General features: G+C 50.7%; 12 protein-coding genes across 12 annotated transcripts; 7 read left to right on the forward strand and 5 right to left on the reverse strand.

The window, feature by feature from the left end:
- Positions 1-357: 357 nt before the first annotated feature.
- Positions 358-1,776, forward strand: AA0111_g10989 (hypothetical protein; the record flags this gene model as incomplete). Its single annotated transcript, XM_028644802.1, has 1 exon — positions 358-1,776. The coding sequence occupies one exon, from the start codon at positions 358-360 to the stop codon at positions 1,774-1,776; it is 1,419 nt and encodes a 472-aa protein (XP_028501394.1).
- Positions 1,777-2,231: 455 nt separating this feature from the next.
- On the forward strand, positions 2,232-3,080 carry AA0111_g10990 (hypothetical protein; the record flags this gene model as incomplete). Its single annotated transcript, XM_028644804.1, has 2 exons — positions 2,232-2,517; positions 2,569-3,080. The coding sequence occupies 2 exons, from the start codon at positions 2,232-2,234 to the stop codon at positions 3,078-3,080; spliced, it is 798 nt and encodes a 265-aa protein (XP_028501440.1).
- Positions 3,081-6,773: 3,693 nt separating this feature from the next.
- AA0111_g10991 (hypothetical protein) lies at positions 6,774-8,483 on the reverse strand (the record flags this gene model as incomplete). The annotated part of the gene is made up of 3 exons (XM_028644805.1): positions 6,774-8,092; positions 8,237-8,303; positions 8,367-8,483. 3 exons carry the CDS (start codon positions 8,481-8,483, stop codon positions 6,774-6,776), a joined length of 1,503 nt encoding a protein of 500 aa, XP_028501377.1.
- Positions 8,484-8,898: 415 nt separating this feature from the next.
- AA0111_g10992 (hypothetical protein) lies at positions 8,899-10,756 on the reverse strand (the record flags this gene model as incomplete). The annotated part of the gene is made up of 5 exons (XM_028644806.1): positions 8,899-9,749; positions 9,808-9,967; positions 10,017-10,312; positions 10,385-10,571; positions 10,622-10,756. The coding sequence occupies 5 exons, from the start codon at positions 10,754-10,756 to the stop codon at positions 8,899-8,901; spliced, it is 1,629 nt and encodes a 542-aa protein (XP_028501441.1).
- A 752-nt stretch (positions 10,757-11,508) lies between these two features.
- Positions 11,509-11,981, reverse strand: AA0111_g10993 (hypothetical protein; the record flags this gene model as incomplete). The annotated part of the gene is made up of 2 exons (XM_028644807.1): positions 11,509-11,868; positions 11,967-11,981. 2 exons carry the CDS (start codon positions 11,979-11,981, stop codon positions 11,509-11,511), a joined length of 375 nt encoding a protein of 124 aa, XP_028501442.1.
- An 822-nt stretch (positions 11,982-12,803) lies between these two features.
- Positions 12,804-14,585, reverse strand: AA0111_g10994 (hypothetical protein; the record flags this gene model as incomplete). The annotated part of the gene is made up of 2 exons (XM_028644808.1): positions 12,804-14,019; positions 14,197-14,585. 2 exons carry the CDS (start codon positions 14,583-14,585, stop codon positions 12,804-12,806), a joined length of 1,605 nt encoding a protein of 534 aa, XP_028501436.1.
- A 607-nt stretch (positions 14,586-15,192) lies between these two features.
- On the reverse strand, positions 15,193-16,534 carry AA0111_g10995 (hypothetical protein; the record flags this gene model as incomplete). The annotated part of the gene is made up of 4 exons (XM_028644809.1): positions 15,193-15,569; positions 15,618-15,818; positions 15,872-16,031; positions 16,103-16,534. The coding sequence occupies 4 exons, from the start codon at positions 16,532-16,534 to the stop codon at positions 15,193-15,195; spliced, it is 1,170 nt and encodes a 389-aa protein (XP_028501437.1).
- Positions 16,535-18,092: 1,558 nt separating this feature from the next.
- On the forward strand, positions 18,093-19,829 carry AA0111_g10996 (hypothetical protein; the record flags this gene model as incomplete). Its single annotated transcript, XM_028644810.1, has 3 exons — positions 18,093-18,281; positions 18,338-18,724; positions 18,795-19,829. 3 exons carry the CDS (start codon positions 18,093-18,095, stop codon positions 19,827-19,829), a joined length of 1,611 nt encoding a protein of 536 aa, XP_028501438.1.
- Positions 19,830-20,248: 419 nt separating this feature from the next.
- Positions 20,249-21,299, forward strand: AA0111_g10997 (hypothetical protein; the record flags this gene model as incomplete). The annotated part of the gene is made up of 5 exons (XM_028644811.1): positions 20,249-20,334; positions 20,564-20,620; positions 20,673-20,772; positions 20,821-21,199; positions 21,250-21,299. The coding sequence occupies 5 exons, from the start codon at positions 20,249-20,251 to the stop codon at positions 21,297-21,299; spliced, it is 672 nt and encodes a 223-aa protein (XP_028501439.1).
- An 818-nt stretch (positions 21,300-22,117) lies between these two features.
- Positions 22,118-24,027, forward strand: AA0111_g10998 (hypothetical protein; the record flags this gene model as incomplete). The annotated part of the gene is made up of 3 exons (XM_028644812.1): positions 22,118-22,519; positions 22,571-23,257; positions 23,308-24,027. The coding sequence occupies 3 exons, from the start codon at positions 22,118-22,120 to the stop codon at positions 24,025-24,027; spliced, it is 1,809 nt and encodes a 602-aa protein (XP_028501434.1).
- Positions 24,028-24,580: 553 nt separating this feature from the next.
- Positions 24,581-26,560, forward strand: AA0111_g10999 (hypothetical protein; the record flags this gene model as incomplete). The annotated part of the gene is made up of 1 exon (XM_028644813.1): positions 24,581-26,560. One exon carries the CDS (start codon positions 24,581-24,583, stop codon positions 26,558-26,560), a length of 1,980 nt encoding a protein of 659 aa, XP_028501435.1.
- An 807-nt stretch (positions 26,561-27,367) lies between these two features.
- Positions 27,368-27,836, forward strand: AA0111_g11000 (hypothetical protein; the record flags this gene model as incomplete). The annotated part of the gene is made up of 2 exons (XM_028644817.1): positions 27,368-27,439; positions 27,486-27,836. The coding sequence occupies 2 exons, from the start codon at positions 27,368-27,370 to the stop codon at positions 27,834-27,836; spliced, it is 423 nt and encodes a 140-aa protein (XP_028501418.1).
- Between the last annotated feature and the right edge of the window lie 151 nt (positions 27,837-27,987).

A 27,987-nucleotide genomic window follows, 5' to 3' on the forward strand; every position in this document is an offset into this window, starting at 1 on the left:
GTTGTCTCTCATTCTGATCACTCGTCTGCGACAAAGCGATCACAAACAGACCGACACACTCTTCCAGGTCACACACCGTTCATGCATTGCTAGGTTCTTTCCCCTGCTGCCACTTTGCTCTCCATAGTTTCGATGTTATCGTCGCCGCTTCTCAAGAAGCCAAAAGCTACAGCCGAAGGTCTACCGATCGAGCTTTGGACGCTTATATGCCACTCAAGATCTTCATATTCAGACGGAGAGGGGTTCATCATTGACTTCCTTGGTCTTTCTAATCTCCGCCTCACTAGTCGAGCGCTAAATCAGAAAATCTGGGATGCATTCCTTTAACGGCATTTCGCATCTTCCAAGTTCAGCTTAATGCCACAGAGTCTGCAAGACCTAAAGAGGTTGTCGGAAGACGAGCAGCTTCATAGATACGTTCGAGAGCTGGAGTTTGGCCCAGAGATACTGAACACGAATCTGGAAGTCGACCTTCAATACATCAAGGAGCAAGGGGAGGAGCCTTCTACCGGGTATCCACATCCTGAGGGCTACATTTACGTGGATTCTGCCCGCCCAATCTGGCCGATAGTCAAGCTCCCAAGACCGCTGCATGAAGATGTTACCAGTAGAGACTCAGAGTCGGCAATGGTTGTTCGATGGAACAAGCGAGGTAGTTATGATCGCTGGCTCCAAAAATACGGAGATACGCTGAAAATGTTAGTTGAACGCCAAAACCACTTTCGAGCTGGAACTGGATATGTCCGAGAAGCCATCATAAAGTTCCCGGCATTGAACAGCATCAAGATCAATCCTCGTCCAATAGGTATTTACTACGAGCAGCGCTTTGCCGGAACTATAAAACGGAGTAGGGGTACCATGTCGCTCTTCCGCGAACTTGGAGCACATGAGCTCGAATTGACGACCGACACGGCTCCGTACGGTTCAGAGTCCATCTTGGAGTTCAGCCTTGACGGTCTTCTCTTTATGGAGTATTATGCAGAGATCAACATGCTGGAAAACCTCTTCAATGTCTTGAGCTCGGTTGACTTGGGCAAGTTTACTGTTGATCTAACGATCACTGCAGCGAACCTTCTATCTAATGGCAAGGTCTTTGACACCAGTCACCGAACTTGGACAGCCATGGCTCCCCGTATACGAAGCCTCACGTTCGACTTCGCAATGAGCGACATGAAGATCTACCAGGTTCCTCCACTGTTAACATGGATAGCCGAGATGGTACAATCCACCCGTGCGGTCGAACACTTCTTTGGCCGCAATCTCTCCTTCGGGCACTTTGTATTGCGAAAAGTCTTCGCGCAATCTTCTTGGACGAATCTTCGAACGCTGCATCTCTTCCGATGTAAAGCCCATAGCCGCGATTTGCTCGGAATGTTCCTCCGTCATCGTTCAACTCTGGAAGATGTAAGCTTGTCGTGTGTCACGACTACTGGTATGAGCGCGACATCCTGGAAGAACATACTTGTTCTAATGAAGAGCATGAATCAACTTGATCGTGTCACGCTGGATCGGCTCGAACTACAGGGTGCTGTTGACATGTCTAGCCTCTTGTCGCACCCTTTGAACTCCAAACCATCCACATGTTATTGCTTGAAGGCAAAAGGGTACGAGAAAATCCGTCGCATGCTACTCGTGGCGACAGAGTGCATCATACTTATTCCAGGTCGGAAATCTACGGTTTGCGAAGTGCAATTTCGGACATTGCAACTCGACCAAGAGTACATAGGGCAGAGCTCAGTGGGGTCTTGGCAAAGTTCGTCCACAGACCTGTCTTAGACAGCTGTAGAATCATCACGTGTTAAGTGTAGGTAATGGATAAATACTTCAATATTGAGTAATTCTACAAGCTCGGTAGCTTGCCATCTCCCCGTACATGGTACCGCATCCAGCATATTTCAAGTTTCTTGGACGCGTCCTTCCTTATTTATCTCAACATCCTACTTACCCATCTTTGCGCTAGCCAGGTACTCCTTTCTCATAAGGCGTGAAATGAGAAAAGCACCAAGCTGTCTAAACGCTGGTACCGGTGTTAGGAACTCAACGCTCCGGCGATACAACTTATCGGCCGATAGAGATTTCCTTTTCTGGTTAGCGTCGCCTCTCCAGGAACCCGACAGGGTCTTGACAGCCAGTAGTCTCACAAGTCTGCGCAGATATATAAACACCATATACCGTACTTGAGTAAGGACACTGCCAGATCAACAGTTCATCAGAATAAAGACATCGAAACCATGGCCTCTCGAACTACTATCTTCATCACCGGAGCTAACACCGGCCTCGGGCTTCACACCGTGAAGGCTCTATACAGATCAACAAACATATACGACATCTTGCTTGGTGCTCGAGACTTAAACAAGGCTTTAGCTGCTATCGAAGAAATCAAACAAGAGTACCCCAACTCTACGAACAGCATCGAGGGAATCCAAATCGACCTTCAGGATGACGCTTCGATTGCTCAAGCGTTCGAAACAGTCTCCAGGAAACACGGAAAGATAGATGTTCTTCTCAACAATGCGGGTATGAATGTGAAAACCTCGATAGGCTTGTACTCAGACTGACTTCGTACAGGAGCGCAATTCGACCAGCAGGTACCCAAGGGTAACATGACTATCAGAGACATCTGGAACAAATCTTGGGACGTCAACGTGACTGGTACATATATAGTGACTGAAGTCTTTGCCCCATTACTTCTCAAATCGTCTCACCCACGACTGGTCTTCATCACCAGTGGCACAAGCACCCTCACGGAGCACGACAACTTAGCGATGCCCATAAACCGCTCCCCTCCCAGAGGCTGGCCCAAGGAATCCTTTACAGTCACGGCGTATCGAGCAGCCAAGACTGGTATGAATATGATGGTGCTGGAATGGGCCCGGATGCTCAAGGAGGATGGCGTCAAGGTGTTTGCAGTCAGTCCTGGCATGCTAGCTACAGGTTTGGGCGGTGATCCTGAGGCTATGAAGAAGATGGGAGCAATTGATCCGAATATTGGGGCGGAACTCGTTCGCGATGTTGTCGAAGGTCGCCGGGACAAGGATGTCGGGAAGGTGGTGCGCAAGGATAATGTTCAGCCATGGTAACTCCGGAGCATCAGACGTGTTGGCTTTGTATTCAAATTGAGACGGGCCACAGCTTTGCGCTCTGGCTTATCATAGAATTTTGAAATCATTAGCAGATGTGGTCGTATCACAGAATTGCTCGATATCTATCAACCCGTTGCTTATGAAGTCGAACGGATCGAGCGTACTGAAAGTGAACTGGTCCTCCGAGTATGTATTGTGATTAGTGGTGTCAACAGGCCAGTCTGGGATTCCGGGTACTGTGGTCTTTGTTGTTGTTTGCGGCTGGCATCCTGTTGCTGATCCTACTGTTGGCGGTATGAAAGCAGATAGGTTGGCGTCTGTTGATTCTAATGTAAGATTTATCGCTCGTCCTAACTTTCTCGCGTCGATACTGAACAAGGATCTATCCACGCAGATAGAGTGAGCTGTCTTGAGGAGCAAAAGGATCTCTTCCAACGTAATCATCATCGGACCCTGAGAGATACTTCTTCGATGATACAAGTTGATATAAAGACAAAGAGTGCTCCCGCCAAGTAAGAAATCAGTCATCACGAAGTTGTTAAACATCCAGCTTACTGCTTGGAGGTGGCCCCCAGGTCGAAGTCCACAGTGAACGTCGGCAACATTCTTTACGATGCTACTGGCGGCCTGGGTGCATTGCACAATGCTATGAGCATTGGCACGTACCATGTTTTTCAAGTGCAAGATGCATAAGCTTTTCAAAAACAGAAGCTCGAGGAAGAATCGACACATGACCAAGAAGGGTGGGTCAGAAATGGCATCGGATACTGAACGCCATCGTAGGATGTTCGGGATTGTCGCGTATGCTTTTCTCGCCTCCGTTTCCAACTCCATGATTTCTATGTCACTCTTGACGCGTAAAGACAGGGCGGCTTGACATATCCTGGAGAATACAGGCATCAACCTATCTTTAACAATGAACCATAGAATTGGGGTTGCTTCACTCTCTGGTCGGGCTTGGGGAAGAATTTGAGTGTCGAAATCGAAATCAGAGTCCAGTAAGTTTGAGGGAGACTTGGTATCGCAATTTTGGAGGATAATGTTATTGGGAAGCCCAAGTTGAAAAGACACCATGGTATCCACCTGCTTACAGCAAGCCCAGAAGCGTCTCCTCATCTCGCCTTCGAAAACTGTGAATATGCCGAAAGTATCGGGATCGCGATGGTATCCTAGTTCGTATGCATGCCGTACAGCCATAGAGATGATGGCGCCACATTCGCGGGTGGGATCAAGACTTCTGAGGCTTTTGCAATGGGCGTACAATAACAATGCTTCCGGAGCGTCTCGCTGCGTATCATGATAATCGCCAAGCGCCAAAAGCTTCCCTGCAGCATTATAAAACTTGCAGCTAGGTGTCTGCGCTGTCTTCTCTCCTCCTGCTCCTTCACGAACTAACGCAGCGATTGAGAAGATAGAGAAAAGGGTACTCAGCCAAAATGCTGAGGCTGCTTGAAAGTGTTCAATTTTAAAAGTGTGGTATTCTCGTTGGAACTGTCTTGTATGAATGAAGGGTTGCACAAATGTGCCACTTCCGAAGTAGGTTTCCAGAAGGTGATCAGCGTCCTTCTGCAATGGCATGTATTGTGACAAGATGGCGTCTTTCGAGGATGCACTTGGTAAGCCGAGAATACTCTTACTGACAACGTCGTTTCCGTCGGCGATCGACTCTTCAAGGTCGGACTCATCAACCGTGGTAGGAAGTTCCAAGCGCAGCTGGTGGATGCTTTCCATAATTTCTTCCACGACAGTAGGAAATTGGTTCTTCGACAATCCCAGCTCACGACCACTGAACACATGCGCCTGTTTACCAGTGGAGTCGGAAGGTAATCTCGAGCTATGTACTGGCTCCGACGGATCTGTTGCATCCAGCAGTTGAATGACCTTAGCTTCAAGATGTTGCAGTCTTTCTTCAATGGCCGGCTGACCACGTGCGCGTAACAATCCATTGTAAGAGCAGGATGTGCCGCCATCTCGCCTGACACACCTACTACAGGGCCGGTTCCTGTCGCATCGCAGTTTAGAGGCTTTGCAATGATCGCAAACTAATGTTGGTCTTTGGCGCTTGACAGGCTCTTTCTTTCCTGCTCGCTGTTGGCGTGTACTATAAGCTCTGAAGCTGCTGATGGATTGTGGCTTGTGAGACATGGATTGCAAATGATTTGACTTGTATGGGGTTGTTATTGGCAGATGAGACAGGAGTGACGTGGTGCTAGCACCTATATTGAAAAGGTGGAGAGCAGCTGGTAGCTCCGATAACCGCCGTAAGAGGGCGCGTACCGAGGCTGACGGCTTAACAACCTTAGCGGCCCGATTCAACTATCTTTTCCACTGCAACTTCCTTGTCAATCACCCGATCTTACTAGATTCCTACCATGCTTGCTTCATCGCAACAATCAACAGCACCTCCCTTTATTTCCAGTCGCATTCCAATAAGTCGTGGTCACGTATCCTCCTCGCTCATTTTTCTTCTTCTCTTTCGGCCAGCAGCATGCCATGCATAAGACGATGGAGAAGAGAATCGCAACGGTGGCTGCGAGACCTATCAAAATGGCTTTTCCGTGGCTGCCATAGTAAATGAACTCCTTGTTGCTAGTGGTATGACCATTCTCCACTTCCAGTGTGGAGGTTGGGAGAATGGATGTTGTGAGCGTTGTAGCTGCCATGGTGTCCCTGATGTAAGATGTTTGCTAGAATGTTATGAGCCTCTGTTCAATATCACTGAAGACGAAATCGCATACATATTTTTGACCTCAATATGATAAATTGAGCTGTAGCCTTGCTTGATGCTAGTGGGCAATGTAAGTATGCGAACTCTGCCTTGGTAAGAGGAGGCTATCGCATGCTTTTAATTGTACATTAGAACACTTCCGCGTATCATCTCTACACCTTGCCTTCACCCGACGTGATACAATGTCTCCTCAATACTCCATATGCTCGTCTATAACGTGTTGATCCCGCTGAATCAAGCTTACTGAGAGTACAGTGGCATGCCACAAAAGGTCTCCCATTGCTGCAACGTGACCTAGTCCTGTAAGAGTCGCTGATCTTAATGTGAGAGCCTGTTTGTAGCAGCAAGGGGGCCTCTCTTAGCACTATTCGACTTCTCAATACGTAAAGACTTGCTAAGAAGGAATTGATAGCCGGTCCGTCAATATTTACACCAGCGGGACCCTGCATGAAAATATAGAACACGTTCTGGTAGACTTTTGAATAGCTTCGCACGACTGGGCTTCGTTGATAGGTGTGTGAGCGTGGAGAGAGGTGATGAAGCGGCTGATAATTGGTTTCTCCTCAACTCAAGAGAGCTGTTCCTCAGTCCCACTGACGTGATTCTCACTCCTCGTTATCTTACTTCTATATAAGGTTCTGGAAATACTGCCTTGTAGTAGCCGTTTTTCGCGTTCCAATAGAACGGCTGTCACTTCGCACAGTGTCGCACAAGCATGGCGCATCGACGATACATGTTCGTGCGCCGCGCTTGTGAAACTCATCTTTCGAATACTCAGAACATAATATTGAGACTATAGTTCTGATGAAACAGCGTGTTCAAAGAAAATGTGCTAAGGGTGAAATTCATAATGTTGATGTAAGTCAGTGACGAAAGGTTAGTTGTATTATTTCGCACCGTATTAGATCTACATGTTTATCGTACAAATCAAATACTCAAATACCCATAACTACCCATACGGACTACGAGTTTGTTGGCAACCCATGACGGTGTCCTTTCTGTATGTGAGAGCCCTCCATCTCAGCGATGACAGCCGTCATATCTCCTCTATTGCCCGGTCCAAACTTCAACGGCAGTACAGGATCAGTATGCAGTTCGGCCACCCCGTTACCACCACTGGAAAAGGTTTCGCTCCCAAGCTCACTTATCGGGCTCGTAATCTCAGCGCCGTGTAACTCTGCTGAGCGTGTTGAGCGGAGTGGTGTATTCGTGCCAAGTTCGCTGACTGGACTTCTCATTCCTTCGGTGCGGAGATCAGCACTACTCATGCGGCTAGTAGGTACTCCAGATGGGGTGTTGGCATGCCAGCCTTGCATTGTCGAAGAAGCAGAAACAGGTGAGGCCGGCGACGGTATGTTTGGTGCCGCGTGAGATCCCAATTCGGGATATCGAGAATCCATGTTACTACCATGGCGGTGCAGATGTGATTGCTGTGCTGGGCGGTAGAATCGCGAGCTCTCATTACCACTTCCGCTGCGTATCTCTGGTGGGTTCGGATAGCCATTGTGTGCAGTTTGGGGGCGTGGCGGTGGCGGTGCGCTTTCGCTATGTAGTTCGGCTTTCGAGTGCTGACGCATCGGTGGACCGGCTTCGACTTTTGAGTGACGACCAAGGCTTGAATCATTCTCGATAACTGGAAGTCTGGGTTTTGGACTAGTATTGCGAGAGGGCTCCCAAATGGCTGCGGACGAAGCGAGAGAGGCTCGGCGCTTACGGCGACGTAGGAAGAAGAATACAAGGCCGATGATCAGAGCAATAGCTACAGTGCCGCCCGCTGCTATGCCGGCAATGGAAGTCGTACTTAGAGTCGGTTCTGTAGCATGGATATTTGTGGGGGCTGGCAGCTCAGAGTTGGAGGTTGTGATGTGAACATGCGACTGGATAGTGACGTCGTTCGGAGGGATAGTATTGCTTGGAGCAGGAGCTGCAACAACGGATGTAGGTTTTCCTTCGTTCGTAGAGCTAGGTAATGCAGCTAGCATCGAATTCGCCAGTGGCGGCGATGGCGTTTCTGATGACTTCTCCGTCTCCGAACTTGACGATGCCGAAGTGCTGGTCGATGGTGATGGAGTATTCGACGTAAGTGTCTCAATAATGGTCTCATACGTTGACGTCGCATCAAAGCTAGTCGCCGAATCCTTAGTACTCGCTGCAATACTACCTGATGGCGTTCCCGTGAGCAAATCTTTATAGTTGAACTCATTACCCCCAAAGTGAAATTTATTTTCGAAGTAATCTTCGTGTGTTCCTTGGCACGCCGCCTCGAACATGTCTACGTAGTCTATGGCCTATGGTTAGTAAGTCCTGATTCCGTATTGTGTATAAATCAAAGGCTTGCCTTGTCGATCTTTCACGCTTGGACAAGCGTTGAGAAGACATGGACCATACATGTTGAAGTGTATGTGAACAACGTCCGAAAGCTCACAAAAGCCTTCGAGGTTATCAGCACAATTGCCATCGAGGACCTTTCCTTCCCCAATGAGACATTGCTTCTAAGATTAGGGTCAGTAGAAGAGTCCATTGAAACGACCGTGTGGCTCTTGGGCGGTACTCACAGTGCAACCAGGAAGCGCTAATGGTGGCTTCGCGGCGATACAGAACTTGTCACGCTCTTGAGCAGCGACGCTGCCTAATAAGAGCAACAAGATAGAGAAGTACATATCGAAGATCATTGCAGATCGCTGGAGATCTGGATCAAGAAAGCGACCAAACAAGACGGTAAAAGATTCCGACTCACGACTTCTTAAGTGCAAACGCCCCATGTTTGCTCTTCCACCGACCACCGACTGCCCCAGCCCAACGAACACTCGTCCCCTGCTTCACCTTACACAAGCACCGGCGGAGCAATCTTAACACCACTTCACAAACGGCTAACCACATGAAAGCGCACGTAATGCTATTCTCGTACTACCAGTTCGCATGCACTGCCTCAAGTGTACGACCTGGTTGACAAATGTACGTCTAAACCAGGTTGGTCACCGAACGGGCATCCGCAGGACCAATCTCACAAGTCTTTGAACTGGTTGGTTGAGACAAATGACCAGTAAGGGAAAGGAAACAATGTCCAAAATTCCAAAACATGTAGTCTCAATAACGTGCACTCCTCCGAATACAGTCTTCTTCATGCTCCCTTGTCCACTCACGAGACTGCGCAACCCCCCAATCGCTTGTTGCGTCTTGTCCTCGCTGCCGCTGCAAATCTACCGTCTCGTCGCCGTAGCTGTTCCGGCCGGCACTATATCTACTCATCGAGTCGTCATCGGAATTTTCCTGATTCGGCGCTGTCTGGTAACCTCGATTCTCATTGTCAGGAAGCTCGTGTCGACTGTGATCACGACTGTATTGCCGCCCATGTCCAGTGAACTTGTCGTCTCCATACTCCGACATGTTATAGTCCTCGGTCTTTGTACCATATTCGCGAGGTGCAGTACCGTAACCATGAACGGGGTGCACGTCCATACTCCGCGGCGAACCAATGAGTGTGGCATCGTAGGCCGACGCGCGGTACGTGGAAGCGTCTGCGCCGCGGCCTGCGCTTGTAGTGTCACGACGCGACGCGAACTCAGGTATCGACGAATCGCTGATCAAGGTGTTGATTCTCATCGACATACCTTCTGGGTTCGTAGCGTCTTGTAATTTCGCATTGTCCTTCTTAAGTGTGTTGGCCTTCTTCCTGGAATCCCACCAAAGCTTTATCAAGCCAGCGACGATGATGAGGACGACGACGGCTGCGGTGACAATGCCTCCGATGGCTCCACCGGTGAGCTTAAAGGGCTGGCGGGCACTCTCAGAGACAGAGCCATTGGATTCGACGGGTGGGACTGAGGCAGGCGTTGCAGAAGGGAAAGTGGCTGGAAGATACGGTTCCCACCGCTTCGGTATGTCAATGAGTTCCTTGTCAACCTTTTTGCAGTGGTAGAAAAGGCTGTCTAGGAATTCTGGAAGGAAATTAGCATTAGGCGGTGTGTGGATTTATGCTCCGAAAGAGTGATTTACCTTCTCTTCCAATGTCGCCATAACAAGCGTCTAGGACGCATTGCTGGTCGAACTCGGTGTTCTTCTCGAGCGAGTTGCTGACCTTGCAGATGCAGTCAAGGTCACCAGTACTACATGACGGTTCGCCTTGCGACTTCTTGGTCATGCATTTGTCAGGAATCTGATGGCCGTTAATGGGTGAACTCATGTTAGAAGCTTAGGGAACATACGCCGCAAATGGGGATTTGCCCATCAGCAGGGCCCGTCGGTGTTGGCATAGCAGAGGAGATTGTATTAGTGGTAGTCTTTGTAGACTGCGTTATGGATACGTCTGACGATGCTGAAGAGCTAGTTGCACTTGTGGCCTGAGTCAATGTACCCGGTTGAGTAGACGTAAGAGATTGGAAGCTGACAGTAGCGGTAGACTGTAGGGGTAGTGGTTGATCGTACGGAGTCCAATCCGGAGAAACGTCTATTAAGCTCGTACCACGTTGCTGGCAGGCTGCTCGATACATAGCGAGAAACTCTAAACGATTGTCGATTAGTACTCTCACTCACTCGCCATTTCCCTCACTTGGTGGCGGAGCACGGTACTCACGCTTTCTCGCATCCGCGCCGTTGCACTCTTGCAGTACACAAGAGGCGGAGAAGTATTCGTTGTTGGACAACGTGTTTGTGTATTTGCAGACGCAAGAAAAATAAGCAGCGATATCGTAATCGTACTGTTGACAGTAGAGCCATTTGGGAGCGTCGGACGTGTTTTCCGACTGGCACTTTGAGGAGATCTGACCTCGTTAGCTATCACACGTCTGCGCTGAGTCTCATAACGACTTACTTCACAGAAGTAACCCGGCACCGTCTCCATAGGGAGAAGCACAGAGCTCGACCCAGTCGAACTTGGAACATCTATAGTCGAGGTATCAAGAATGACAGGAGGGGTGTACCCCGGTGGATTGTCATTACTCGCCATGATTGCGTTCAGTAACAGTGAAGTCCTGGAGATGTGACGGGGAATATCGATTGCTTCGCACCAGACGCCGTCCTTGCTCGAATGTCGCTATGTCACGGTGAGAGACCGTCCGTTAAGCGGACCGAGGTCGGTACCAGCAAACAATCTTTAAAGTTTTTCTTATATACCCAGGTAAATGATGTTTAACGAACCGCGAGAAGGGTGGGAGACTGCGAGGTTATGATCGACGAAGTGAAGCCTGACGGTACGTTCGAATCGCTGGCTAGACATGCATAGTCACATGCGTTCCACTTGATGCCCAGGTCGCGCATTGCTGTGAATTATTGCACTGCGAATTGTGACGGCGTAGCAGGGCAAACGCCTAGCATCGAGCTGCTGCTTTTCGGGTCGTGGCAAACGGTCTTCGATCGCAGGTCTCTGGATTGTCAGCCAACAAGTTCTGGAAAGGGTCAATGCGGACGAGATTGTGAAAATGAAATCGTCGAATTAGGTAAGTTGGTAGCTGGCAGTACTCTCTGATAAGCCCTCGATTCGATAACCAGTCGTATCCAAAGAGACCCCAATTGGAATAGAACAAAAGAAAGCCCATCGATCTATAGTCTGTGCGCCGAATCCTCTTCCTTTCACTCCATGTTCGCATGGTATACGAATTTACTGTGGTCGAAAAGCCAGATTGCCCCATGTAACATGCCGCCTCTTGCGCATTCCATTGCTATCAATCCCTCCAACTCTGCTTGTCCACAGCGACCTGTCTAGAACAAGCAGTCCAAGCAACAACAACACGCCAGACCAGCGCACAATCCAGCGAACAAGCCTCCGCCGCCGCCATCGGCCCTCCTGTCATCTTGGTAGTAGCCGCCTGGGGGTGGCGGTCCCTGCTGGTATTGCATCTGCTGGCCTCCATATCCGTATTGTCCTTGAGGAGGTCCATATTGGCCCTGTGGCGGTCCATACTGGCCTTGGGGCGGGCCTTGTTGGTAGGGGTTTGGGCTGCCGCCGTAGTAGTCTGGTGCACCACCGCCCTGGTTGTAGTATGAGGGTTGCATGCCACCGGGGGCTGGGCCGGCATCTTGGTGGGTTGGCGGAGGGTAGGCGGGTGGTGCGCCTTGGTCCTGGAGAATCATTAGTACTGTAATGGTTTTGCGACAGTAGAGAGATGGGCTCATGTCGCGCAATGCGACAAGAGGTGCTGACAGTTGTGGAAACGTACATATGGTTTAGACATGGTGGCGATTTGTGTAGGTCACAAAGAGTGTGGTGTAAGAAAGATGGGTTCCTCGGAGGACAAAAAGACTGTCACGTCGTATTGCTGGGCGGCGAAGCTGGGCAATCTCTCCTCAGCTGTCGATCGAACTTTGTTGAGCGTTTGCTTCCGAAGTAGATGGCGATCCTCCGAGAAGAAAGGTGAAGAAGGAAAGAACGAACGGAGTGTGTATAGAAAGCAGAGTATGAACAGGTAGAAGGAAAGAGCGACAGATGGTCAGAGTATAGGTAGAATGCGGAGTTGATCACACACCAGATGTCGCGGCGTACGAAAGAGGGTGGCTGAGCAGGCGTGGCGGATCGGCTATGCCTCATTCGTCATAGCTTCCTCCCATAGTCATCCGCGAGCGCGCATCGCTATACTTCCAAGGCTCGTATTACCGTGTTATCCGGCACCATGCATATACTCTGCATCGTGGCTGGATTTGTTCTTGCTCTTAGTTGAAGCATGTGCTCCTAGGTCCTCGCCATGTACTTGAGCCATACGCGGTCTTTTTCTCCATTATCACATGAACGTAAAATAGTGGGTAATCTCCAGGGTACATGTTAGAAAGTCTCGGATGTCACGCATGAGGACGCGAATTTGTAAGAAGAAGAGCGCAGCCCCAGAGGGCCGCCAGAAACCAGTAGTTCTCTCCTCCAAGTCGGGGCAATGCCACCAACCCTAACGCCAGACTTAATGTACAATGCTCTACGTTCCCAACCAACGGCACCCTTCCATCCGCGTCTCAATGGTATCATATCCACCGCCCTTGTCCCATTTCAGCCGTTCCAACAAGTCCTTCTATGACTGCACATCCACACTCTCGTTCGCCGGGGCCTGTTGCATCTCCTGGTCCTTGTTAGGGATGATAAGCTCCTCTTTTTGCTCATCGTCAACAAATTTCCTCTCGCTAACATGTTCACCCTCTTTAGGAGCAACCCAGACATTAGTTGTGTTCTTCTTTTGACCGGGCTCGTGCTTATACAAGCAGCGGGGGTTCAAACACGGGTTGAACTTGCACATGATGGCACTGTGGCCAAATTTGCAACCCTCCACTGTGCAGTCGGCGCCGTTGTGGCATGGCTTCGCAGTAGGGTGCTTGTAAGGGCAGGATGAGGGATCGCGGCAGTTGGGCCAGAACGCACACTCCTGCTCGGACTGGAACTTTTGACGCTGTGCGGGCGATGGGTGCTTGCCAACACACTTCTTGTTCTTACACGCCGCTCCAAAATCACACGTATCGTTCATGTCGACAGGTGTGCCAGGTGTCGCGGCAGGCGACTGGTGGACAAAGTGGCAGTCGGGGTTGCTGCATCGCAGGTTGAACTTGCACATGGTGGAAGAGGGATCTAGGCGCCCAGAAGGCATTTCGACGTCCATACCGCTGCCGTTCTCTCCAGCTGGGCCATCGGCCATAGTCTCGTCCTCGCCCTCCTTCTTCTGGAAAGTTTTGGCGTTCGGGTTCATGCCTCTGCCGCCCTGGTGTGACCGATCTATGCGTTGGTGTAATGGCTTCTTAGGTCCATTGCGGTTGTTGTGGAAGTTGGGGTTGACGAAGCCAGCTGGCTGGCCGCCGGAGAAGATCTGTTGCATCATCTGTGCCTGTTGCTCGTACATCTGCATGAGCGCCATTTGCTGTTGCGGGTTCAGGCCAATGCCTGGCATGTTGTTCTGACCACCCATTCCCGGCATGGGCATTCCTGGCATACCGCCCATTCCCATACCATTCATACCAGCGTTGTTTTGCCCCATGTTCATGTTGGCATTGCCCATACCACGACCGTTGGCCATGGCTTCCATTCCGCGACCAATGTTCTGGCCTCGTGGGCCTTTCGGTGGATCACGGGCGTGTGCGTTCACTCTTCCAACGCCGCCGCCGGCGCCACGTACGCGATGTAATACTGAGTCGTTGTTGCGGTCCATGTTTTTGTTAAGCTGGTTAAGCATCCGACCGCCGCGCGCTGGACGTGCTGCTTGGGCGCCGCTACCGTTACGCATAGCCTTGGGACCTGTAGGACTGTTCACGGTTAGCATTTGTTCATTGTAGCATGCAAAGGACTGTAAGCGCTGAAGAGCCATCGCATGCTTTGCGTTCGCCTCGGATCGGCGTTCGTGCGCTTGCGTGGTCTCCTTCGAGCCATTTCTCGCACAAGTGGCTGCGCCAAAGCGGTGGGGAATTGGGGTGGTATCATACATATTGCCTTGTCCTTCTGACGCGCCTTCCATGTCTGTATCTTGCGCTGCTGCCATGTTGTCGTTTGATGAGCCGTCCATCTGGTTTTCGATTGACTGCGAGACTTGTGCATTGCCGCCGCTCGACTGCTTCAGGTGCTCGATTTGCTCGAATAACCACTGCGCAAATTGCTGTGTCTCTGTGTTCTCCGGACCCAGGTCGAGCAAATCATTTGAGAGTTCTGATGCGACCTGCGCTTCGTTCTTGTCGTTGGCCAGCATAAGGAGAATGTACTCGAAAAGCGTCGTGTCTTCGCCGCCAGTCGTCCATCCAAACTCAGCGAGCTTGGGCTGGACTACCTGTTGCAGCTGCATCGCCAGAGGCGAGTCGCTCGAAAAATCCACAGCCATAGTGAGGGCGGACGTTGATGGGAGAGCTGTCGCGTGGATTCGAGATTGAGCGGTGGGTGCGAAACTAAGGGAGCGACGAGGAACGCGACTTCCGTAACGTATGACGTAAGGCTATCGCGAGTGCGTGTTCAGACGGTCGTAACAGGTGTTTCGTCAGTCGTGAAAGTGGTTGCGCGTTAGATGCAGCGGGTTGGGGCGTGGGTGGGTGTGGAGAAGGAAGTACGCAGTAATTGTCTGGGAGCGCCTGCTCAAGTTCTGCGCAATCAAGCTCGGCACTTGCCGCACCCACTAGCGCCCGTCTCATCCACAGCAGTATGCTTTCGCCACCCAGATTATATATCACAAAACAAGCTCGACATGAGTCCAGTGTATCCGTCTAGAAGATGCTATAACCTAGGCGGCGCTTCTGGCCGACTCACAAATGCGATAATTCTTCATCATGTATTGTGATGTCTTAAGCCAACAACTGCCCTCTCCAGTCGTTCAACGTCTCATAATTAGTCGCACACGGCATAGACTCTTGCTGTCATCCATTCAAGTTTGTTCAGCAAGATTACAAGACGAGGTATATTTTCGTAACAGCGTTCATACATTCAACTATACAAGATCACACCTGCGACTGCTCAAGCTTCAGGCGCGCTTCTTCCATGCGTTGGTCTTCCTTCATACGTAGCCTATACTGCTCTCGTATCTCGTCTGTGATAAGAATACCAGCGCCTTCTGTGCGACGTGGTGGGAGCTCTTCTTCACTCTCGTGCCCAGTTCTCGAAATGCTAATGTTGCCGGAGTTCTTCTCACTGCTCTTCTCCCGATTTTTAGAGCTGAGTATGTTTCTTAAGCCGTGACTTCTTGGCGCACCTTCGCCAGACCGGTTGGGTGACTGTCTAATGTACCCTTGGGTATCATAGGAGACGGTATCTGATGGCCGTGTACGGCGTTTGGGTACGACGGATGCAAGTACTGGGCAGCAGCCGATGATGACAGCTGGTAAAGTGTCAGTTTGATAAGCAAGAGTAAGTCTGGCGACTTTACCTGTTGAACATTCGATGATAGTCCACATAGTCAGCCATTTTGGATCTGGCGATCGAGGCTTCCCATCCTGACCAACCTGCACAATGCGTATAGTCGAAAAAAGTATGCATACAAGACCGGAGGCGAACAGTAACCCGCAACCAATCTTCTTGGGCTTCTCCATTTGCAGATTCCAAATGAGCCGGATTGGGAGAAACATGACTGCAAATTCCGTTATTACAGGAAACCAGCATTTCGACGTCGACTGAGCATACCCATCATGTTCGTTACGGTGTCTACTGCGTACGCGTAGTAGAGATTTGCTGTTTGTCGGCGAGTTTCTTCGGGCGACGAGCACACAGCGCCCTTGTCGAAGAACGCTTTGGTGTCGTTACATGCTAGCCCAGGGCCTGTGATGATACAGGTAGACCATGTCTATACCAAATCAGTCAAGGTTTTTCGGGGGCTATGCGTGTAAAGACCCAACGGAATGAACCCTTACATACCACGACGCAGAAGATCAGTGTACCCCACCAGATGTATAGATACTTCTTGGGCATTCCAGAAAGCAGCTTTTTGTACAACGCCAACAGTGAGAACTTGACGAACCAGAGACATGTCCAGTACTCGATTCCGCTCTGCCACATGACTCTCGATGCGAGAATGACGTCTTCCATCATGGTAGGCCATGGCAAGATGCGTCCGAGTTGTAGTTCCTGGATTTTGAAGAAGATAGGCGTGATGACGATGTAGAGGATAGTGAAAGCCAAGTAGGCCGCGAAAGCAATGTAGAGCAAGATATCCTGCGCTTCGATGGGTTTGCGCCGCCACGCTTGCACACCAATCCGTGCAACAAAGACTGTCGATGTCATGGCCAGCATAGCGTAGTCTATCCGGAGCAGATCATGCTGCGAGATCCAGTCGGCGCCTGTCGACATCGCGAACGAAGACTGCAGGTTTTCAGGGATTCTGTTAGATTCGAGTAGACAAGGACAAACCTCAACAGGGCATGTTTCTCGGGACGGATGTTGTGTCGCAATAGGACTGCGCTGTAGCTATCAAGATGGAAAGATTCTGGATCCCTTGGTCTTCGAAGCCCGACACTCTGGATTAAACACTTCGGAACTAGAACTTGCTAGGTGTCCGGATCAAGGTGCGTGTAGGGGTGTGGAAGCCTATGAGACGCATAGGTATATTGGATTACATGGGGTCCAACGCGTGTCTGAGTAAGGGAATACACAGACAGCGACCTCGATTTACCCAGTACACGGTTCCTGGTTCCTGGAATCTGGTATTCCGATCGTCTGCTTTCTCGCGACGTTGCACACTCTCGGTGAGAAACTCTCAGGGAGTCAGGATGGCCTTATCGAAGTGTTCATGAGTATCCTGTATCGGACAAAGGCAAGTAAGCCCCCAAGAACGCCTCCTGGCTAAATGAACCTTAACAGCCTAGCTTGGGGGCGAACTTCTCCGCTCACGCTTTTCGAGGTGGTGACATGCGTATCGGCGCTATAGGGTCGGGAGCTGCACGGTGCCTGATATTTTAGCTAAAATGAACGTAGCGGCTGACATGCTTTTTCTGTCAATATTCTTTCTCCTTTCCAAGACGTGTTGTAAAGGCAACAACCCCAGGCTATCGCCTTGCAGCGCAGGTGTGGAGCAAACTTCGTCTAGGCCTCGGCGAGGTAAGCCACAGCGAGCCTAGCATATCGCCCATAGGTAGGCCTAACGGACTCCACTGCGTTGTAGACCTAAACGGTCAGGACTTCGATAAGTTTGTCCACGGCAACAGGTATACTCTCAAGGAACTGCACGTAGTGGTATGCCGGATAAATGGATTCAGCCATCGCTCGTACACATAGATGCAGGTGGCGGGTGCGAAAAAGGTGTTTCGCGGTTGGCGGATAGTAGTGTACAGCTGGCGTGGTGGCGTTCATGCGGCATTGGCAAAGACGCAGGAGCGGCACGGCTGGCTCCTCCCTTGTCCACTGTGAACACCTACCCTCGGACTCTCACTTGGCATGGAATTCTTTTGCATCACAACACGCGCTTAGGTGTGGAGTCGTGAACAGCTGCATGATTGAGGCACAGTAATTCAAGTCATTGGGAGCGACGCGTCTATCCGTGGAACCATGTGTACGTAAGCAAGACGTCTTTTCAGCTCCCACCGATGTTGGACCATTTTGAAATTGCCATGCAGCCACATCAGGTCCCGGATGTCACTACCATGCTAAACTTTTGCCACGGCTCGACTCGCGACAAGAGACTAGCTCATACCCCACAAACTTTGGCCTTTGCTATCCACTAAGAATGCGACCAAGCTGCCTTCTCCGTCCGCTAAGGTCTACACCTATAGGCTCCGTCGGACGAGTATGGACAGCACGCCCCTAGGGGCACAACCTACATTAATTGCAGTGGCTCCCTGCACCTCAGTCACTGGCCCACACACTCGGTAACAGCTTTCTCCATCATCCGGCATATTCCGTTGACGCGCAAATGGGGATCACGAAGCTTATGTTCGCTGCTTCGATAAGCGCCTTCGCGGCTGGTGTGCTTGGAAGCACATTCGAGCCTGTCGACTTCAATGTAACGGAAGCGCTACTCGCCAACGGTCTCGATGTAACTGCTATTCCTGGCCTGGCAGGTCTGGCGGAAAGATCTTCGTCTGGGGCTTGCTCCACAGCTGTAAGTCTACACGATCGTCGCGATTGACCTGGGATCATTGTTAACCCTGGATCTAGTGCGCAGCTCTTCGATTTACTTTCGGCAACGGGACTGTGCTGTCAGAAGGAAGTGCAGCGTACGACAACTTCACCAGCGACTATTGGGCAGCTCAGCAAGCCGCTGTAGACCCATTTTGCGTGTTCAAGCCCAGCAATGCCAAACAAGTCTCAACTGTTGTGCTCTTGTCTCGATTTACGCAGTGTCCCTTCGCTGTCAAAGGGGGCGGACATGCTGCATTCGCAGGAGGATCCAGCATCGAGGGAGGCATTACTATCGCCCTGGAAAAGCTCAACGAGAGGAGCCTATCGTCAGACAAGAAGATCGCTTCCGTCGGTCCAGGTAACCGGTGGGCCGATGTGTATCCTTGGATCGAGCAGTACGGACTTGAAGTCATTGGTGGCCGAGTACGTTACCTTCCCTACTTGTTCCTATGCCCTGGCTTTCATGTCGAGCAGCTTTTCTAACCCCATGCAGATCTCTTCGGTTGGTGTTTCTGGATTGACTCTTGGAGGAGGTATCTCTCACTACGCGAATGCTTACGGATGGGCTTGCGACAACATCGACTCATTCGAGGTTGTGACAGCCTCAGGCATCATCGTGAATGCGAGTGCCACCAAATACTCCGATCTTTATTGGGCTCTTCGTGGAGGTGGCAACAATTTTGGCATTGTCACCAAGTTCAACATGAGAACCTTCGTCCAAGGTGAAATGTGGGGCGGGCAACGTGCTCACACTGAGGATCAATGGGACAAAGTCTATGCGGCCTACTACAACTATGCCGTCAACGCAGAGAAGGATTTGAAGCAAGCTCAGATCGTGTCATTCGCACTCCAGGCCGGCATGAAAATTGCGGCCGAAGATCTTGAGTACTCCGACCCTACGCCATGGCCTCCTGTATTCGACGAATGGAAAGCCATTCCAGCCATCATCGACCAAACTGCCATTGCAAACATGTCGACTTTGGCCAACCAGCTTGGTGCGGGAGCTCCGGATGGCGTCCAAGAGACGTATTGGGACCGCACCTTCAAGGTAGACAAAGACATCTTTAAGGCCTTCATCGACATCTTCTTCGATATGCTGCCCGCAATCCAAGACGCTGCTGGAATCCTACCTGTCCTGTCTTTCCAAGCAATCACTGTCCCGGCAATGCAACATATGCAACAGAATGGTGGAAATGCACTTGGTCTTGACCCCAATGATGGTCCGATCTTCATCTGTAACCTTGCCATTCTCTGGACGGATGTCGCGGACAACTCCCGTATCATGTCTTTCAGCAACAGCCTGTATGAGCGACTTGTCGAGGAAGCGGCGAAGAAGGATCTGAACTCCGACTTCATTTACATGAACTACGCATCGCCGTACCAAGATGTAGTCGCTAGCTATGGGGCTGCCAACAAGCAGAAACTGAAGAGCATCTCTGGCGTTTACGACCCTACTGGCGTCTTCCAAAAACTTCAGCCCGGCTACTTCAAGCTCGAGGGAGCACCGTATGGGGCGTTCCCGGCATAGGTTATATAGTAATATAGTTCTGTGAAATATAAAATTGATCATAGCGGATGACTAGCTATCCTTTCACGTGCCTGTCTCGTAGTCCCTTTCCCAATCGGTGGGACTGAAGTGCCCTTGCCATAGGGTTCCGAGTGGAACATCCAAACAAACAAACCCTTTGGCAACAGGCACACCATGAGGATCAGTGTTTCCTTGTCTGGCACTAATCGCAAGGATCTCCCAGGTGTCGGTGAACGCTGACGTCCGAGGGAGCGTGCCAAGGCGCTAGTCCAAGCGTTTGCTGAGCTGCCTCCAGTACTTTCTTGTCCGCTTGCGACCTTCTATCATCAACCACATCCGTCACCGTCACCCCCAACTTGTCTCAACTGCAAGTTTCGTATCAACTTTACATACCCGATTCACGTAACTAGAAGACAAACATGTCTCGCGGCGGCGGCACCACGCTCTACGTCACCGGCTTCGGCCACGGCACACGCGCTCGCGACCTTGCCTACGAGTTCGAACGGTATGTCTTCCAACGCCTCGCCCCAGCCCGATCGCATGCGCATCGTCGTCCTCCATCATAAAGCCCGATCCCGCATACTCTCTGCCCCTTCCTCGCCATGGCGGTCCCACAAGACGTTGCGCGACGCTGCTTCCTCCTTTGCTGCCACACCCGTGCGCGTCGATGACGATCTGCACCTTCCTCCATTGCACACACGCTCCTTCGAGACAACGATCTGACAATCCTCAAGCTACGGCCGCCTTGTCCGATGTGACATCCCAGCCCCCCGTTCAGCTTCTTCTAGACTGTGAGTTGGCCCTCCCCATCAGCAAGAGACCCAGGCTCTAACAGGCCAGCAGCTTCGCCTTCGTCGAATACGAGTCTCGTCGTGACGCCGATGACGCGTACCACGAGATGCACAACAAGCGCATCGGCCGCGATGACTTGTTGAAGATTGAGGTATGTCAGAATAACAATAATGACGTGGGTCTGTCTAACAAGCTATAGTGGGCCCGTACGCCTCCTTCGGCATCATGGCGATTCGACTCTGGCCGTGACCGTCCCCGTGGTGAGCGCTCTGAGCGTGGCGGTGACCGCGGCGACCGCTCCGACCGTGGTGATCGTGCAGACCGAGGTGTTCGCTCTCCTCGCCGTCGTAGCACCTCTCCTCGTCGCGAGCGTGGGGCTTCTCCCCGAAAGGATGACCGTCGCGAGCGCGACTATGACCGCCGTGACCGTGATAGGTCAAGGAGCCCTGTTGACGGCGACCGCGAGATGAAGGATGTCCGCGATCGTGAGGATGACCGTGGCGACCGTGACCGTGTCGATCGCGATGATAGGCGCGAGCGTGACCGCGAGGCTGAACCGGCTGGTGAGCCCCGCAAGAGTAAGTCAACCGAACCCTCTTATAACGAATCGCTCTGATCAGCCATCTAGTTGACTCCCCTCCTCCTCCTGCTCACGAAGACCTGGACGTGGCTGAGTAGAACTGAGCTGCGTTGCGTCTAGCAGGCAGCATCTGGACTATTGTCACTGTCTGCACAAGGCTAGTATTGACACGAGTGCTCAAATTGATTCAAGCACGGTGTTTTGTTGATGGGAAAATGGTTTTTGGGATTTGTTATTTTCACATGTGGAGGCTAGATTTACTTCTATGTCCTGCCACGACATTAATGCATTCAGCAGTCGAAAAGCTCGATTCGGATCTTCTTTGGCGAACGGTTACGGCGATTACCATTCGATTCGGACTTCTCGCCTTGTTTCGGTCGATCGGTCGATATCGATGCGGTTCGAGTTCCTTGCCTCCTGTACACTATTCGGTCGGTCCGTAGCACCTCGAACTCTTTCAACCTCACTTTCCCCCTTCGATCCCCGTTTCGATGTCACGTCCACGCTACTTCCCCGACGCCCCCATCCCGATGCGAAACATTCGATATCCAAGGTTTGTATATTGTGCGCATAGTAGATAGCCTTGTTCCTTCGTGATGGTGACCTTGTATGTATACTGTAGCCTGTGAAATACATTCCCTGAACATTGCGCGCGTCAATCACATGCGTGACTTTTCATGCATCTCTATCTGAGTTTGTCGTAATATTTGCCCGCTACTTACAGTCAACGCTCCGTGCATGACATCGCGGCTGCATAGGGCTGAATCAATGACGGCAGTAGCCATCGATTGCGGAGAGCAAGCGGTCCAAGCTCGGACATTTTCCCGCAGGAACATCAATTGAACCCTCCGAATGTAACTTCTTGGTTGTCGTCGCAACGCCTTTCCAATAGATCTTGCGACCAATTGAACCGGCAATGCGGCTCCAGAATGTCTCGCAGAAGACGTTGAAGACCGTTGCCGCGCGCCCCGCGCTTGCATGCCACGCGCCGTCCCCATTGCATCCGCATCGGCCACAACTCGCATCATCACAACGCCTACTTCTCCGCGCCACAGCACAGTATGCCGTTCGCTACCAATCCTCGTACCCGGAGCGCATAGCTATCCTCGGTGGGGGTATAGCGGGCTTGTCAAGCGCCTACTATGTTGCTCGGGAATTCCCCAACAGTAAAGTGATTGTGTTTGAGGCGGGGAAAGACAAAGGTGGATGGATCAAGAGTCGCAGAGTCGACGTTGTAGATTCCGAGGGGAAGAAGGGCAATGTGCTATTTGAGCTGGGTCCCAGGACGTTGCGAAATGCTACTGTCACTGCGGGGTTGGTATGTTTGAGCATGTCTACAGCAGTAGCTCTGCTAATAGCGTGTGTATAGATTCAGGACCTCGGTCTCGTTGACGATATCACGTTCACGAAGCGCACCGAACCTGGCGCAAAGAACCGCTTCATCTACTATCCCGACCAACTCAATCGCCTGCCCTCCGAGCGTCCCTCCCTCGCAGACTTCTTCTCACTATGGCGGACTGGCATAATGAGTGGTGCCTTTGGTATGATCACAGAACCAATGAAGCCAAAGCGGCCAGACTCCATGTCCGATGAGACAGTTGGCTCGTTCCTCGCACGGAGGGTGGACAAAAGGGTAGCAGACAACATTGTCTCGGCGGTATTCCACGGCATCTATGCGGGCGACATCAACCAATTGAGTGCCAAGACACTGTTGAGCATGGCATGGCAGTTGGAAGGACGATACGGCAATGCCCTTGGAGGGTTCTTCCGTATGCAAAACGAAGACCCGCGACCGGAGCAGGTCACCCTCGTTCACCCATACGACCGGGAAATAGCGAAGGCCATGAATGAAGAGATCGACCTGGACCTGGATTTTGCAAAGAACCTAAAAGACTCTGCTATGTTCTCATTCAGGAACGGGTTGCAACAGATGGTCAGGGCATTGCTGGATACTGTGGAAAGCAAGGGCAATGTTGAGATCCGGACAGAGGCGCCCATTCAGAGCTTCAAGCCCTTGAACGAGAATGGGAAGCTGGGCGTTGAGATTGTCTCTGGGGTAAGTCCATCGTCTTCAATGGAAGCTACGCGAGTACTGACAGTATACAGAACGAAGGCTCGACATCAACAGAATCGTTCGATCTTGCCATATCCACCCTCAAGAACGATGAGATAACCCCCTACGTCACAGTCATGACGGTGAATCTCTACTACCCCAACGCGAACCTTCTCCCTGTTGAAGGTTTCGGCTACCTCATCCCACAATCCATTCCATTCGAGCAAAACCCTGAGCGCGCCCTAGGCGTAATCTTTGATTCATCTGCTGTCAAGGGTCAGGACACAGCCAACGGCACAAAACTTACAGTCATGATGGGCGGCCACTGGTGGGACGGCTGGACAGAATTCCCTAGCGAGGAAGAAGGTCTGGAAATGGCAAAGAGCGTCCTGAAGAGGCACATTGGCATCACAGAAGAACCCACTGCACACATTGCCAACCTCTCCCGCGACTGCATTCCTCAATACACACTTGGCTATGCTGACCGCATTAAAGAATTTGCGGAAGGCATGTCCAGCGAATTTAAGGGGCGGTTACGTGTTGTAGGCGCCCAATTCAATGGTGTCGGTGTAAATGATATTATCACCGCGGCGTGGCAGGTATCGAGAGGATTGAGGGGAGAGGGCTGGAAAGGAAGAAGTTGCGGATTGGATAAGGTTATGGATGAGAGGGAGTGGACGGTTGTGCCTGCTAGCGAGATGGCGTATGTGAAGAAGGAGTTTGTGAATGTTGGTGGCTCGGGCATGGATCGCAGGGGTGATGGTGGGGTGTAAAGCTATCAACGGGTGATGGGGTGTATATACGGTGATGCTGAAGGTGGAGTGAAGAGGTAAAAGCATAGAAATGTACAACATTGACATCTTAGCCGGACCGGTCTTGTTCTCGCGCATCTCAGAAGTGATACAACTACTCTCACGTATGGCTGTCAACTGTAATAACCGTAGTCCCAACTCGGATCAACCTCTGGCAATCGATGCGTCCAGGTTGGAGAGCCTCGATTATGATTCGCGCTGTCGCGTAAAGGTTGTGACGCCTTCAGGCGACCGCTGCCCCTCCCTCCAAGACTGCGCCATGGCTTCATTGCCAACTTCAACCTGCTTACCTTCTACACATGTCTTCAGTCAAGGACTTGACCTTTTGGTAAAACCCTGAAAATATTCTTGTCCTTATCTTTGGGCTCTTCCCTCAACTTTCAGCATCTTTTGTTATTTACATAGGCAAGCCATTCACGACTTTCGCATCGTCATCAACGACACTCCACCACGAATGAGGGAAATCCACAAACCAAAGTGAAGTCATATTGTCGAACCGAGCTTCATTGCCGACATGCCTTATTGCGCTCCTTGCTCAACGTTCGCCGACTTCGCAGAGCTACCACCGGCCCCTCACCCTGCACGGAAGTGGTCGTCCTTGAGCGATTTGATTGCGTCAGCACGATCTGGCTGTGATCTCTGTACGCTGTGTTGGCAGTACGTTCACGACTTCAACTTCGAAGACGACAATGGACCAATCTGGCTTTGTTGGGGCAAGGGTTCAAACAATGACAATGAAGCTGAGCGCTTGGAGCTTCGTCTAAAGAAACTCGTGATCATTCTCGAGGTTCAGGATCGCTCACACACGATTGTGGCAGATGATGATGTGATCACGCAAGCTCGACGACTTCTCGAAAAGTGCCTCTCCTCCCATGAAAACTGTAGCGAGATAGCCGTCCTGGATCCTAAAAGGAGTGGCGAGAATGACACAGAATCTGCCGATCGTTGCCCTGAGCTGACGTCCTTGCCACGTCGACTGTTGGACTTATCCCAGGGGTCTGATATCCTCGTCATCGACGTGGAAACGTGGATAGCTGACGGTATCTCCTCGGTAGCTGAGCTGTCACAGTACTGTACTTTGAGCTATCGATGGGGAGTTGCAACTCAAAGTTGCATCCTTAGAGCGCCCTTTTCTAGCCAGATCATTATTGGCATGGCAAATATGCCTCAGACTTTCAAGGACGCCATCGAGATAACACGGCGATTTGGTATTCGATTCCTGTGGATAGACGCTCTGTGTATCGTTCAGCCTGAAGCTTGTGGCGATTACACAGATTGGAACGCAGAGGGCCCTCGTATGGGTTCCATATATCATAACGCCATATTCACCATCGCTGCGACCTGTGCTGATAGTGTTACGGATGGCTTTCTTTCGAGAGTAGATAGCGAGAGGATACGCGCAATCCCTTGCAAGATCACTCACCGTGCAAGTAATGGAGAGGCACAATCCAGTTTTGCGAAAACATGCGGCATGAATTATGATCGCGTTATCGATGATTCGGCTCTCAACAAGCGTGGTTGGGTCACTCAAGAGCGGTTTCTTTCACGACGTGTGCTTCACTTTACGGTTCAAGGCATTATCTGGGAATGTTCCAAAACCAAGGAGCATGGTAGCAGCGCTGTATCACGGATGATCGTACTCAATATTGAGGCCCCTGATCTCCTCGATTCGGTCTTTCGTAAGAATCTGAACACGAAAGCTTGGATGAAGATCGTCGGTCGATATTCACAAACTAGCTTTACTAATGCAGAGGACCGGTTGATCGCTCTTTCATCACTGGCTAGGTTCTTTCATTCCAGACTTGGTCATAAAAATGCATACTGCGCGGGAATGTGGTGCAGCTCCTTGAAACAAGATCTACTCTGGCACAGAAGATACCCGCCGGATTCCGAAACAGACCAGAGATCCAACTTAGCTCCCACTTGGAGCTGGGCCTCGGTGACAGGAGCAATTGGTTATCTGGAGGAAAGTAATCGGGGAAAGCCATACCCCCAGCCTGTCGTCCCACCAGCACGAGTCTTGAGCGTACGCTCAATACCTACGCCCCGCGATAGCTTGTATGGAAACGTCCTTGTAGGGAGACTTGAGCTCGTTGCGCAAATTCTTGATGTTATGATATGGACAAAGAATGCAAAATCTCGCCAGCTCAAAGAAGATGTTCAAAACAAGCGCGTATCAATTTTGCGTTCAGTCTATTGGGATGAGTTACAAGAAGACTCTACAGAGGAGGAGCAGTACCAAATCATCCCTTTCCGTTATTTTAAACGTTTCAAACATCAGTTGTCCGACACCTCTCACCCTGCGATCATCGTTGAAAAACTGCCCTCGACAATTGTCGCAGCCACAAAACACGATCCTATCCGTACGTACCGCAGAATCGGCCTGTTGGAGGATGTTCATAGTGAATCGGTGGTGACGCAAGACGGTTCTGAAAAGGCAGGGTACAATTACGGTCAGGCTGTACAAGAGGTGGAGACCTTATTTCTAGTGTGATTTTAGGATAGCATATGAGCATTATGAATGGAAGGCCCCATGTTCTGGCTGCTCTTGGTGACGGACCGCTCTACAAAATAAGGCATGGTTTATGGTGTGCCTATGAGCATGCACAAGATCAGCTTGCGCTACGCTCATAGTGGTTTAGGAGAACTATGCACATGTCCAATTCACGGACCGGGATCGGACCTGTACGATATGCACAGTATATCGAGGACAAAAACAGCAAGTCATAGCTGCATTCGAGAATATACCTGGTATTGTGCAATGCTGTCGATAAGTCTTATGCGAGAGACTTACTATATACTCACTGTTCAGACCACAGTTTGGGGCAGCGGTCAAAGCCTTGAAATGCTGTTTGTAACGAGAATTGCTATCTGTTTACAATATATTCAGATCAATCACCGATGAAATAACAATTGACTCATGAATCTGGTCGACTCCAGGCAATGTCAGCGTGACCACTCAACAAATCCTGTTGACTGACACTTGGCAAACGGATATCTGCTCATCAAGGACCTTATGACGCGGCAGTCTCCCCTTCACTATGCGATAGTGAGAGAGAATGTGTCACCTAGGATTCGAAGACGATATGACTATACTCCTTACAATTCGACTCTACTACACTTAGTCACTTCGAATAAAGATTTGTTTCCAGGGTATATATTCCTTGTTTACCATACTGCCACTTCCTTCTTCTCTCCAGTACGCCTTAATCTTCTCTTCAGACTTTGGATTGCTGAGTGCAACATATTTCACCACTACTTATTCAACTCTCTTTAATTATATACGGAATAAGTTATCAAGATGTCTAACGACCAATGCGACAACAACATTTGTTCCTCCTCATCAGCACCTACTAACAGTGGACCATCCGATGTAAGTCTCCCTCAGACCGTATTTGCCCACCGTTAACCTCTTCCAGTCTCCTCGAGGACAAATCTTCCCAAGCCCAGGCCTCTACGGAAGCTTGTTAACGCACGAGGTACCCAAAGAGGAGTCCATCGACAAGCTAGTGTCCCGTATCATGGCCCCACCTCGCGATCTGTACAGTGCCGACGGCAAGATAGTCACACTGACTAAAACCTGGGTGGTTGGTCTCATCGGCAAAGACCGCTTCGAAGACTCGGGCCCACTTCTTTACTACGTCCTTTGTCACGGTGACGAGCTTCGCGACCATGGTCTCGAATATGGCTTATCTGAAAAGGTCTTGAGCTGGTTGATCAGCACCAAGGACACTGTGGAGTTGCCGATTGGTCATTTCAGTTACGTCTGAGAGGGTACTTGGAGGGTAAGTCTTCTCTGGGAGGCCATGTCGGATGGTAGATCGTGACAGACGAACACCAAGTAGTTTTCACACGTTCACGACTTGTGACTCCTGGCTGTTTCTAGATAGTCAGAGTGCGACATGGCTGGCTAGACCCATC

Source organism: Alternaria arborescens (assembly GCF_004154835.1).
Source record: "Alternaria arborescens strain FERA 675 chromosome Unknown contig_42, whole genome shotgun sequence".
In the NCBI taxonomy this organism is placed as follows: Eukaryota; Fungi; Ascomycota; class Dothideomycetes; order Pleosporales; family Pleosporaceae; genus Alternaria; species Alternaria arborescens.